Source organism: Parasteatoda tepidariorum, chromosome 1, assembly GCF_982258835.1.
Source record: "Parasteatoda tepidariorum strain Cologne lab strain chromosome 1, Ptep-v5.0, whole genome shotgun sequence".
NCBI classification, from domain to species: Eukaryota; Metazoa; Arthropoda; class Arachnida; order Araneae; family Theridiidae; genus Parasteatoda; species Parasteatoda tepidariorum.
The window spans coordinates 92,066,971-92,080,466 of NC_141755.1; the positions used below are offsets into that span (position 1 = coordinate 92,066,971).

At 29.3% G+C, this 13,496-nt stretch overlaps 1 protein-coding gene across 2 annotated transcripts in view; it reads left to right on the plus strand.

Annotated features, from left to right (window-relative positions):
• The first annotated feature begins 9,338 nt into the window (after window positions 1-9,338).
• Window positions 9,339-13,496, plus strand: part of LOC107453469 (protein phosphatase methylesterase 1) — a 29,082-nt gene continuing 24,924 nt past the window's right edge. Inside the window, exons 1-2 of one of the 2 annotated variants that reach the window (XM_016070330.4) lie at window positions 9,339-9,546; window positions 12,536-12,635. In XM_016070330.4, coding sequence (XP_015925816.1) covers window positions 9,482-9,546; window positions 12,536-12,635 — 165 coding nt within the window. In that variant the 5' untranslated portion in view covers window positions 9,339-9,481. The remainder of the gene's footprint in view (window positions 9,547-12,535; window positions 12,636-13,496) is intronic. The other variant, XM_016070322.4, reaches the window with a different exon arrangement.

Genomic DNA, 13,496 nt, shown 5'->3' on the forward strand with positions numbered 1-13,496 from the left:
ATTGAGTCAAATGAATACAAATGTTATCGGCACTTCATACCAGCTCATTTGAAATAAGTATTGGTTAACAAATTTAATCACTTAGCACATAAAATTAACACCTTTATTAGTACAATTAGATGCTTCATAAATGAAGAATTTTAATATTTATTCATGCCAGTTTAAATAATCGCCAATTGTTTAGTGTTAATTGCTTTTTTCTTCAATACATTGCCGATACCTTTTTCAGTACTTTTAAACAGATTTAAATGGCTCTTCTAACAATTTAAAGATAATTAGCGGTCTTTTCAGCTATAAGTCAGCCGATCTGCTAATTTTACTTACATATGGATGACATGCGAAAACGAAGAAGCATAACTCTAAAATGGTGGTGACACTATTAAAAATGCTTCAGCTACAACAAAAATTCCTACTTATTAGGCTCTTTGATTGTTTTAATAATACTAAATTTATCAAATTTCCACTTTTTCATGTAACCTCTTAGCCATTGTGATGCAAAAGAATCTTTGCTTGTAATCCCTGCATTGTATCACAATGTTGCCCGGGGAACGCCAAACAAGGAGGCGAGGTTATTTTATTCTAACTGCTTAAACACTAGGAAGAATATTTGATGATGCACAAAAGGTCAATTTTTTTCAGTATCATGAGTATCGACCATTATCTGTAAAATCTACCACTTTTGAACTTGTGTCATAGTCACTGGGTTAAGTAGTCACTGGGTCTTAGAATAGTTGTTATTTTAGTGTTTAGCAATCAAAATAGTTCCCCAAGAGGGCTGTCAGACGTATTTATAAGTAGCCAGAACATGAGCAACAGCCCCCCGAGGAGTAAAAGAATCGTTAATTCCGTACATTCCATGAAAATATATTTTTACAGAATAGATCTATGAATTCTGCCACAATCAAATAACAATGTAAATAAAAATAACAAAATAAATACAGTAGCATAAATAACTACTGAACACATAATTTTGATAACCAAAATGCCAATTGAAACTTAGATATTTTAATGCAAAACAATATGGAACAAGAGCAAAAATGATGTCAGGGAAAATTTTGCTCAAATACTAAACTTATAATAATAAACTTATCTAAAACCTAAAACTACACATGCATATATGCAAGTTGTTCTTAACAAGAATTTTGAATTCAAGAGAGCCAAAGGAAGAACTGCATAAATTAACTCCGAACAGACATAAAGACATGGAAATGACAGAATTACCAACTTTTTCCCATACTCCTCTAAATATTTTTGAAAAGGTGGAATAGTAAAGCTTACTTAATACTAAAGCTTGACTTAAATATTAATTTAATGTCGGTAATTCAAATATTTTTTTTATCTAAATTTATTTATTTATTTTTCAGAAAGTACATTTGATCTATGAAGAATTTAATCTCTAACTTCATTCTCATTAAAATAAAAATAATGTATAATTTAGTAATATTTAAGTAATATACTTGAGCATCTAATTCATTTCAAGATGAAGGTATAATTTAAAAAGATAACGAAATGTTTTGTCTAATAATTTAATTTTTGAGTGACGGCATAAGCTTGTGAAGTCAACATCTAATACAAACCCCTTTAAAATTAAAATAAGGCGTTATATTTTATTCAACCTTTAATATGGCTTTCATAGCTAGGAATACAAAATGTGCCAATAATAATTTTAACTGAAAGCAATGTGGTAGCACAGAAATACATAATACTTTTGGCAAGTTTAGCTATGATATGAACTTCTCAGTTGCTAAATAGATTTACCATAAAATGTACTAGTAATAATTTTAAGTAAAAATAATGTTGTACTACTGTGGCATACAATCGTTTTGGAGAGTTTATATCTCTGATATAAACCTTATGGTTACTAAATAGGCTTACAATATCTGCAAGTATACTTATTGTCTGCAAGTGTACAAGTAACAAAAGCCAATATTTTTAATTGAAAATAATGTTTTACTACTGTGGAATATAAACTTTTTGGCGAGTTTAGTGATAATAACAACGATTTGGGTATCAAAAACGCTTGACGTAAAGTGTGCTAGCAATAATTTTAATTGAAAATTATGTGGTACTAATGTGATATACAATATTTTTGGCAAGTTTAACTGCGATGTGAAGTATTTGGTTACTAAATCCGCTTGCAGTAAAACGTACTATTAATAATTGTAATTGTAAATTTATGTGGTACTACAATGATAAAATATCCTTTTAACGAATTTAAATACGATTTGAATTTTTCGATTAAATCAGCTTTCCTTAGAATGAACTGTTAATAATTTTAATGTGGTACGACTACTTTGGTACATAATTAAAACTTTCAGTAAGTTTTAAAACTATAATTTTTTTTTGTGATGAATTTTTTGATTAGAAAATTATCTTACCATGAAAGACACATTTTTCAACGCGAATTAAGTTCATTATAAGAACTAATTTTTTAATATGAACATAAGCATGAAAATCTAAAGGAAATTGTATTTTATCTACTGTAGTTCAGAATAAAGCATTAAAGTTGTTTACAAATATTTTATTTATTTTTTCTGAGTTTGCTTTTTAGTTCCGCGATTCGTTTAGTGAAAGGTTTTAAAGGTACATACCACTTTAGAAACAAAATTTTTATTATATGAGTGACTTTACTATTCCAATTCATGATAATTCTAATTTTAGTTTATTACCTAAAAAGAAAATATTTATTAAACATACATTATCAGCAAAAACACTAGCTTTCAAAATTTTGAATAAGAAATTGTTGGAAAATTGCGAAAACAAAAAAATTCAAAATTCATTTATTTGCTTGAAAGCTTATCAACTTTAACATGAGCTAATCTCATTGATTGGCAACGACTAATGAACGATTCCAAATAATTTAGAATTTAATCGAAATGAAATTCAGTCACCGAAAAACGAACTAAGGATTTAAAAGAATCCAAATTGGATCTATGTTTTGTGAATAGTTTTGTACTAACTGGAAGAAAAAATTATTCTGAAGGAGAAATTAGGAAAATGAAAATTTACAATTCATTTAATTGTTTAAAAGTTTACCAACTTTCAAATAAGGAAATCTAATAGATCGGCCAAAGCCAATATACGATTTTAAATATTTTAAGAATTAATAGAAATGATATTAAGTCATCGAAAAACGAATTGATTATAATAAATACACATTGAACTAATGGTGTAACAAAACATTGAAAAAAAAATATCTAAGGAGCAAAGTAGGAACAGAAATCCAGAGCAGTGTAGAGTTCATAAAAGGACATTAAAATGTCCCAAAAACCGGAAACTGAGTAGACTTTGTAAACAAGGTAAAGAAACCAGTAAAAAACCTTCAACTGGTAAAAGATCAAATTTAACCTTTGAAATAAGTCCATATCAGTTCTAAAACCATTCAACTTCCAAGTGTACTTAGTAAAAACGTAAATCCAGAAGAAGAGATCGTAAAAGCATTTTAGCTGAAAAAATAAATCACCGTCAAAAAAAGATGAATACTTTAACCAGAAGAGAGAGTAAGAAAGCATGAAAACAAAGTACAAAGTGTGGAAAACCATCGTTGAAAAAGCAATTTTTTTAATAACTTTGAGTCACAATAAAACTTGTTAAGTTTCAATGACAGTGTCTCAAGTTGAAAAGAAAGAATCTGTAATATTAGAATTCAATCATGTGATCTGTTTCCAACATTTTCATTCGTTAAGACACATGAGGTGACTTTCCAGTATTTTGATTGGTCAAAGCAATTGGTGCGACTGAGCAATTTTTTTCATTGGTCAAACGAATCATATGATTTTTTAAAAATCGGGCTACCATAAGCACGAAATTATTATATTATATATTACTATGCTTCAATAAATATAAATATTTAATTGTGATTCTTGGTTATAGGGTAAGAAACTGCTTATCGTGCATATAGACAATAATTTTTTTTTTGTAATGTATTTAAAACAAATATATTATATTATTTTTCAAAATATTTATTTGAAATTATATTTATTTATTAGCCATATATTGAGTTTGAAGAAGTTATGAAATTTAAAACAGTGTAGGATAAGTGCAATGACGCATTGCATCTGGTCATTATAAGTCACTTTTAATAATAAAAATATTTATATTCGTTTGATTTTTTTATTTTTTATTTCATGATATTTATTTTAAAAAAATGTAGTCATTGTAAAGGAATGTTTTATTGATCAAATGAATTTTAAAAATCTGTTTGAGAGGCGTAGAAAAATTACATGGATGATACATGATGGATAAATTTCATGCCAAGTTTGTACGTAGATAAAGCATCGTGTTGGTGTTAGTATACAGATAGGAGATGGTCTCACACTTTTATCTCCTCATATAACTTTTTAAACTTTCTAGGTAAAAATTTTGCACAACTATTTACATTAACTAGGATGCTAATCATTAATTGGTTTCAGTATTTAATGATTTTTATTTAAAAATAACTAATAACAAGGAATTCGAATGTATGAATTTACTAAAAATTCTTATTAATTATTACTTAAGTTACCGAATTGCATTTTAAGTTTTTTTTTTTTTTTTAATTTCCAATGTCGTAGGAAAAGAGCAAAGTCTTTCAAAATAACAAGGAACATGAATTATAAAATTTCTTAAGCAGATGTCGAAAATATTTCAAAAATATACAATAAAAAGTGATAATTGGTGTAAGTAATTAATAATTTAATAGTTTTTAATTAAAATAACTAATAATAATGAATTAGAATACATAAAATTACTAAAAATTTTAATTAATTATTATTTAAGTTATCGAATTGCACTTTAATTTTTTTGATATTTCCAATGGCGCAGGAAAAGATCAAACTTCTGACGAAATAACAAGAGAAATGAATAATAAAATTTGATCAGCAGATATCTAGCACTCCAATATATTTCTAAAATCTAGTCAAGAAAAGAAAAAAAAACCTGTATGAATACTATTTATAAATAAAAGATATTGTGATAAAAACTGAGAAACATAAAATATTTGGAAATTTTGTGATAAGAAGTGGAGAAAAAGCATAGTATTTTTTGGTCAGTCAAGCGCAAGAAAATTCAACAATTTTTTTTGTATTTTATTCATTTTTTATTTGTTTAAAAATAAATAAAATAAAAATAAATAAATAAAAGTTGGTGGAGGTCTATATTTTTTGGCGTTTTTTCGCTAAACGAAAAGTAGCAAAAACATTTATTGGTTATAGGAACCATGAAGCCGTATTTGCCAACAAAGAGAAAAAAATCTAAATTCTGGTTATTCAAACACTGGCTACCGATAATATACGCATGTATATAAAATGCGACAGCATTACAATCATTAATGATAACAACACGTATCGAAATACGATAATATCGCGGCCATTTCTCATTACTATATCGAATACAATATTATGATCATTAATATCATATCAAAATTTTGTGAACATTATGCATTACGATAATTATTATGAGGCTTGAAAAATTTTACAATCATTAATGATAACAATACGTATCGAAATACGATAATATCGCCGTCATTTCTCATTACTATATCGAATACAATATTATGATCATTAATATCATATCAAAATTTTGTGAGCATTATGCATTACGATGATTATTATGAGGCTTGAAGAATTTTACAATCATTAATGATAACAATACGTATCGAAATACGATAATATCGCCGTCATTTCTCATTACTATATCGAATACAATATTATGATCATTAATATCATATCAAAATTTTGTGAACATTATGCATTACAATAATTATTATGAGGCTTGAAAAATTTTATTTTTGTAACGAAAATGTTGGAAAATTGGTTGGGGAGCACTGATTTAAAATAAAAGGATTATACATTCCCAGAAAGCAAGAAACCTTGTGGCAACCTTGTCACAGAATTACCTTTTTATTGTCATGAAAATGTCTGTACTAAAAACCTTTTTTTCAATAAAGCAAAAATATTGCACTTTCGAGCCTTTCATCCTTTTTTTAAATCTTTTTTCAAAAAGTATAATGACGTTAGCACCATAATGACGTTTTCGCTGACGTCACACAAGCGATAGGATCCAAGTGCATGGTTCATTAAAATTTCATGACAAGGTGGATTTTAGCTGAGTATGCAAGACTTTGCAGGAAAAAAACCTTATACTTACCTAGATTTCAGATTATTTTCACCTTGAGACTAGCTTTATTAAAGAATTTTTTTCACGCTTGAAAACCCTATGTAAACCTCGATTTAAGGTTTCTATACAGAAGGTTACTTTCCAAGGTTTTGGATTAGGGTAATGTGCGAAGAATAGAGCAGATTGTCACAGATCTTGTTTTAAGGTTAGAAGCTGGCTGGTTGGTTCTATTGCCGTTTGCCACACGGGCAAGCCTGCTTGGTGAAACTGAGCAAATTTAAGGCAGAGTGCGCGATTCTTTTTTTTCAGTGGCGCCATCTATGGCCAAGAATTTGACTTCTGCCACACCATACGTCACACCTGTTTGTAAGGCGGACATCCATTCATTCATCCACAGATCGTAATTTTAACCTGAATCAGAGAACGATCGATCTCCAATCCAGTACCCCCAGAGGAATTGATTTGTTATGGGAACATGGAGGACTTTGCGACTCGACAGAATTTTAACGTGCATCAGTGACCAACTACACTGGGAGTCTTCGGCTGCTGGGGTTCGAACCCACGAACTCTCGGACATGGGCCCAGCGCTCTACCGACCTGACTATCACGGCCTTAGGTTAGAAGTTTTACACGTAAACCGTATTGCAAACCTTTTCAGGTTTTACATTAAAAGATTTTTGTAGAGTGAAAATAAACCTTAATTTGTTATCTGGGATTAGAGTTAAGATGAGTTCCAGGGCCAGTTCTTTTAAATTAAACAAATGTAAAAAATTTTATTTGGTATCAGTTACTAAAAATATACAAACAAAAAAATTGGTAAAAATAAAAAGTTTATTAATCCATAAATTAGAATTCTCAATAATATATTTTATTATATTGTTCTATGTAAAAAAATATATTCAAAATAATACATACCTTTGTTTACCTCGAAATATGGCCGTTAAACTATTCTTCCAATGTCTCAATAAACTTAATGTGTTCAATTTTGTACCACATTTCCACCGATATTGCCATATTTCCACCGTCTAATTCAGCTGCTCTAGCAACAATAAATTCGTTTATCACCATTAAACTATTATTGCTAAGTGTAAAAACTACTATTTAAATTTCTTAACATTGGTAAACAGTGTAATATTGTGCAAATGAGTAAAGTTTTTTTAGAAGTTTTCATTTTAAGATTTAAAACGATTTACATAAAAACCACTTTTTTATGGTACCTTTTTGTTAGCCGGGCGCAAGTGAACAGTCGCCAAAAAATTTAGACCTTCGTCAACTTCTTTCATTATATATTTTTTTTCTATTTTTAAACACATAAAAACTAAATGAAGTAATGAAACTAGATAAAATAAGAAATATATTGTTGAATTTCCCTGTGCCCGGCTAACCAAAAAGTATCTTTTTAAGCAGTAAAACTCTTAAAACAATAAGAAATATATTTATTATTTTTAAATGCATATAATGATACAGTTGACTCTTTAGAAAATATTTTAAAAAAATTTCTCCGTGCCTCATTCAGTTTTTTGACACAAATATTTTTTACTCCTTTCCGTTTTCCTCTTTCATTCCTAGAAATGTGTCCTTCAATAACATAAATACATCAGTGGCGAGCCGTGATGGCTCAGGAGATAGAGCGTTCGCCTTCCTATGAGGTGAACCGGGTTCGAATCCCAGCGCTGGCTGGTCGAAGTGAATTCCGCATCCAGCTTGTACTGACCTCAGTGGCGATGTAAAATATCCTCAGTGGTAGATGGATCATGGGTTAGAGTCCCCTTTTCGACCGGCTAACAGTGGAAGGTTTTCATGGTTTTCCTCTCCATGTAACGCAAATGTCAGTTATTTCCATCAAAGAGTCTCCGCGAAGGCAAATTTCTACCAATACTTGATCCATTAGTTCCCTTGTCGTCTGGATTGGGTTCAAAATTATAAGGCTACGGAGGTAAGCATTAGTAGTCCTAAACACAAAAAATTGGGTTGGCTGTTCAACGACGGATATAAAAGAAATACACAAGTGGCATCGACTTTCTATACTTCTAGTTATAATGTTGGGAGTAAAATGGGGATCGGAGAACCAACATGCAGTTACCCTTGTTCCAGAACATGCAACGGCTGTGGAGAAAGACTTAGAAGATCAACTTGTCTGACAAGGTAGTCCCAAACAAAGTCTCCATTTGCGTTAGGTATGAAGATATGGCTGACTAATCTCTCCTGTGATTATCTTCCCATTCCTGAAAATCTTTGGCCTGGTGAGATTTATGTGGTCGAACGTTTTCATCCTTTGATAATATTAAAAAACCAATTGAACCCCTAGAAAAGCAAACATAAGTCTTTAAAAACAGATCTCTATAATTAAATCAGTAACATTACCTCGTTTAAAAACAATGAGTGATTTTGCGGATATCTAGAATGATGCTTTTTTTTACCATCAAGCTTTCACTTCCCTAATAATCAATGTCTCGAACAATAGTGGGCAGATAGCTTGTCCTGGTTGGTACTTTAATATGGAGAGAACCAAAGGATCTTTTACTTTCCCTCAACTATCAGAAAAATTAATCTCTATGGAAACTGAAGTTTGATCGTCAAATAAGTCCTTACGTTGAATGGTTGTTCGACCCCCATGTCACTGAAAGAGGCGTTGCTACTAGTTTGGTTATGGATATGTTTTTGGAGACCTGCGTTTGCTATTCGAAGAATTCAATTTGCTATTTATAAATGAATTAATGAATTTTTACTTATAAATTTATTTTTGGATTATTAGAAAATAAGCACTTCTTTGTTATGTTTGTATTTTTTTGATATTCATAAAAGCAAAAATACTAATTATATAAATAAAATAGTAATAAAATAAATAAATAAATAAAAGTTTTTATGCTTACAATTTACTAAGCCTATAGAAATTATTTGACACATATTGCCATACAACTGAGCAGAGGTGGAGAGGGAAGGGGGAGGGTTAAAACATGAAACTGGATCAAGATGTATCTAATAGAATGTCTCTTTGAAGTCGAAAGATAATTATTTTAAGATAAGGAGTCGTTTATTATGTTACCTTTCTTACCACTGATACTGGTAACACGAATTTTTGACTTGCGATACTGGTTGAACGCATGTGCATGACAAAACGCACATGATAATACTTATGCGCAAGGGACTGCAATGCAAGTCAAAATGTAGTCAAAGCAATTTTTCAGTCACTCGGCCACAGCAGTTGATGGCAGATAAAATTGAAACATCCACATAATGGCAACAGCTACTTCATGTGTTTGTTTTTGTTTCAAATTCCGAAGCGTTCCGTTCGGCTCTCTGAAAGAGAAGCTTACTAAAATGATTTAAAGCGCTTAATTATAACATTCTTGGTCGAAACGATGTAATATTTGTTTTGCGTGACATGTCTAATTTAGCAAAAGAAATGTTGAAAGGCAAGCTTCCTCCTCTTTATTCTGGAAATACTGGGTATTTATAATACAAGTTATTCCTGATATATTTTCCTGTGCTTATTTCTTAAGAATCAATCCAAGATGATTGTATAATGGGGCTAAATAAAGCAATGTTGTAATAATTAATAATTAAATATTAATTTACCTGAAATTTTATTTTCAGATTTTAATTCCGGATATTTTCTTAATTTTTTCTGGATGTTTATGCTTTTAGATTTTATAAAAATTTTATAGAAATCTTATTGTAGTCACCAATGTCAAATATTTTGCTTGTAGCTATTTACCTGGATTCTGTGATTTACTTTTTTTAAAATTTCTTTCAATAAATTAACAACTTACTCCATCTTTGGTTCTTTTAATATACAGTATACTCTCGATAGCTCGAAAACCTTGTTATGTCAAAAAAATATTTTTCCCCTTGATGTTATATATTTACTTAATTTTAATTTAAATCTTTATGTCAAAGACTTTCTTATCAAAACCTGGGAGATTTCCGTATCGTGATCTGTGGCAGAATAATCGCCAAGTCTGGGCATCTTCCGGGCAGTCTAATCTTCCGAGAGAAACTTAAAAAAAAAAACACATCGCAGAAAGGGATCAACTTGAAAGATATAACTCGTAGCCTCCCCCGGGCAAATATCTAACGTTTTTTTTTTTTTTTTGTTAAAATTTGCAAGCTATTTGGCACCTTGGCGATTATATTTGGCGCGACAGATCAGGATAAGGAAATATCCCCACAAATTTTTTTTCCACTTAATACATAAGTGTGTCTTGCTTCTAAAAATAAAATTTTCATGTTGTATTTAGACCCATAGTCAACTATCATCACTTATATATTTATCAGTAGTTATTCTTATGTTTCATGACTGTACTTTTTAGAGTAATATTTTAGAATGTATTTTTCTACATTTTAGAACATATGAACTTGTTATCTCAAAATCTCGCACTTTCGAAATTTTATTAGTGTCCCTTCAACTTTGAGAACCGCAGTGGACTGAATGAAAAGACACGGTTCCCAGTAAAACACCGAAGTCAAGCATCAGTAAGTGGGTGGGTGATCAGCCTGCATAGGGATCAAGGGTGTACGGTATTGGTCCTTGTTAAAATTTTCAACCGTAAAGTGCTCAACTTTGTGCAGTGGCCGTCAGGCTACCAAAGCAGGGAAGCCATCCCCTCTGCAAAGGATCGAAATTGCGATGACATGTCTTAGGATCATCCTCAGGCATGTTTCCCACACCATGGTTAATAGCCCATTGTGCAGCTCTTGTGTGGCCTAAATAAAGTACCTACCTGCCTCAATTTTATGATTTTGAGAGTATACTCAGGGGTCTGTTAAGAAGAAATTTGGGTACGTTAATGAACCCTTCACAAAATATCTTTTCATAAAAGCCGACCCTTCACAAAATATTTTAACTTAAAAACAGACCCTTCACAAAATAATTTATCTTTTAAATCGGACTCTTCACAAATTTGTTTACCTTCATTATTGTTTTGTTAATGGAATAAACCCTTCCCAGGAAAGGGGGTTGAGAAAGACAGATGTAAACGAACTAAGTTTTGTCTTCGGCAGACATTTCTTCCTTTATTCGTCAGAAATGAATATTCCACATTCAGCAGTATAAGCTAAATACCAATTATTTGTATGTTGCATCTCTAATTTAATAGCGTTAATTGTTGTTTATTTTTTAAAATTTAATTTTTTTTTAATTATAATTTTACAGTGTTGAGCATAATCTTATATGTCTTTACAATTTAAAAACTCCTTGAAAAAGTTTTTTGCAATAACAGGACCCTGGTTGAAAGAATGTGACTTAATGTTAATTTTATATTCACAAATTACGAGTAATTTTTTTACAATTTTACAACAACGTACCTTTCAAAAAATGTCTGGACAGACCCCTGATACTATTGTAGAATTTTATTTTCCTTATACAATAACTTAAGATTATTTGTTATTCTGAATAGCTTCATAGATACTCAGATTTTGCAATGGCTCACTGATTCTGTTATCAGTGCCTCTAACTACAAATCCGTTTTCTTGAATTTATCTTTAATATCAAGGCATTCCTTTGCATTCATTTTTTCTCCAAAAAATGGTATTAAATGCCTTTGGATTTATAAGACTAAATTGCTTTGATGAAAATTGTGTTAATTGGTGACAAAAATGTTAAACAAATTATTTAAACCAATGTTACTTTTGACGTTTCTACAAAATTAAATGTGAATTATCTTCAATTCTTTTAAAATAACAAAAGATTCACAACCTCTGGACTCTTATCTTAGGTGGTTCAAGACATTTTGACTAATGGTCCGAGAACATGGATTACTTGACATTAGATATGATACTTATGACATATTTCGTGAAACATTTAGTGAACTTGTGATATATTTTGTGAAATTAAGTTATTTCGAATGATTTATGTGTTTTTTTGAAAAAATTTTTAAGACTTATCAGCTTTCTAGACCCTATGTTATTGAACATTAAATGGCTTTTAATCATCAAATTATTCTTCAGTTCTATTTTATTTTCAACATATTTTAAGTGGAACTTATTTTTATTTGAAAAATCTACCATCTGAAAAATCAGCTGTGATAAATAATTATTTTTCCATTAACTTTTTTTAAATCTTGTATTTACATTATTTAATCAACATCTTCAAAATGAATATTGTAATTCTTTCTCCTGGGCACCGATTGTCGAGATACCTGTTTCTTTTCTTTCTTTTTCTCAGCCATTGAGCCAAACTCTGCTTAATTATAGTATTTAAAGTTATGATAATTTAAGATGACAAGTTAGCATTTATATATTTTTTTCATAAAATTATAATATTAATTCTAATTAAAATGCTATTGTTTTCATAATTGTTAATCTTTTATGTTTTAAATTAAATTCTCTTAGACTATTTCTCTTAGATTATTTTTATTGATGTAAAGAAATTTTTTTTCAATTAATTTTGCTTCAAATGATATGAATTTTTTTAAAACATTTCTTTTTATCTTTTCAGCCTTGCTGCCAGAAAAATAAATCGACGTAGAGATTACACCCCTGTTTCTTGGGACAAATATTTTGATACTTATCGAGATGTGAAAGTTTCTGATGGAAGTGTATCCTTTATTAATAATTATTTACTCTTTTTTAATTAATAGTGTTATTATTTAATAAATTTTTATATTTTTAATTGCTGTATTTGCAAATTGTAGCTTTTCTTAGAAATTCTATATAATAATCGAAAGTTTTATAGGAAAAATTTTGGTACTATTAAGAGTGTAATTTGTTATATATATATATATATATATATATATATATATATATATATATATATATATATATATATATATATATATAACTGTATAAAATGCATCACAAATTGTTCATTTTGTATTACACAAACAATAAGACCAATGCAAATATTTTTTTTTAAAGATTTGAGTTGTGGATAAAAAATTTCTCTTATAGTTTTGTACATAATATAAACTCAAATTTGTACATCAATAGTCATTTTCATCTGTACCTTGCATTATGTACTTCATTCATATGTATAATAAATGTTTTTTGTTTATCAATAGAAATCAGGCTTTAATACAGGGTATAGGGAAGCCTGAAAATGTTACGGATTTCGATTTTGTGGGGAAAAGTAAGTAATATGCTATTTTTGGACAGAAGCTGTAAAACTCTTACCACAAACCTGAGGAAAAAACAATTTTAAAATTCACAGTAACATGAAGTTTGGAAAAGAAATTATTTGTTTGATAATTTCTTGTTTAATTTTTTTTTAAATATAGCCATATTTACAGTTCATTAATCAGAGGACTGTCTAGATTTTTCTGTAAGGTACCTATTTTGTGAAAATTTAGACATAATTTGTCAAAATAAAAAATTATAATAAAAAATTAACTCATAAATGTGGTAAAAATATGGATTTATTATTTCTGACGGGATACAAAAATAAAATTTTAAGAAAAAGT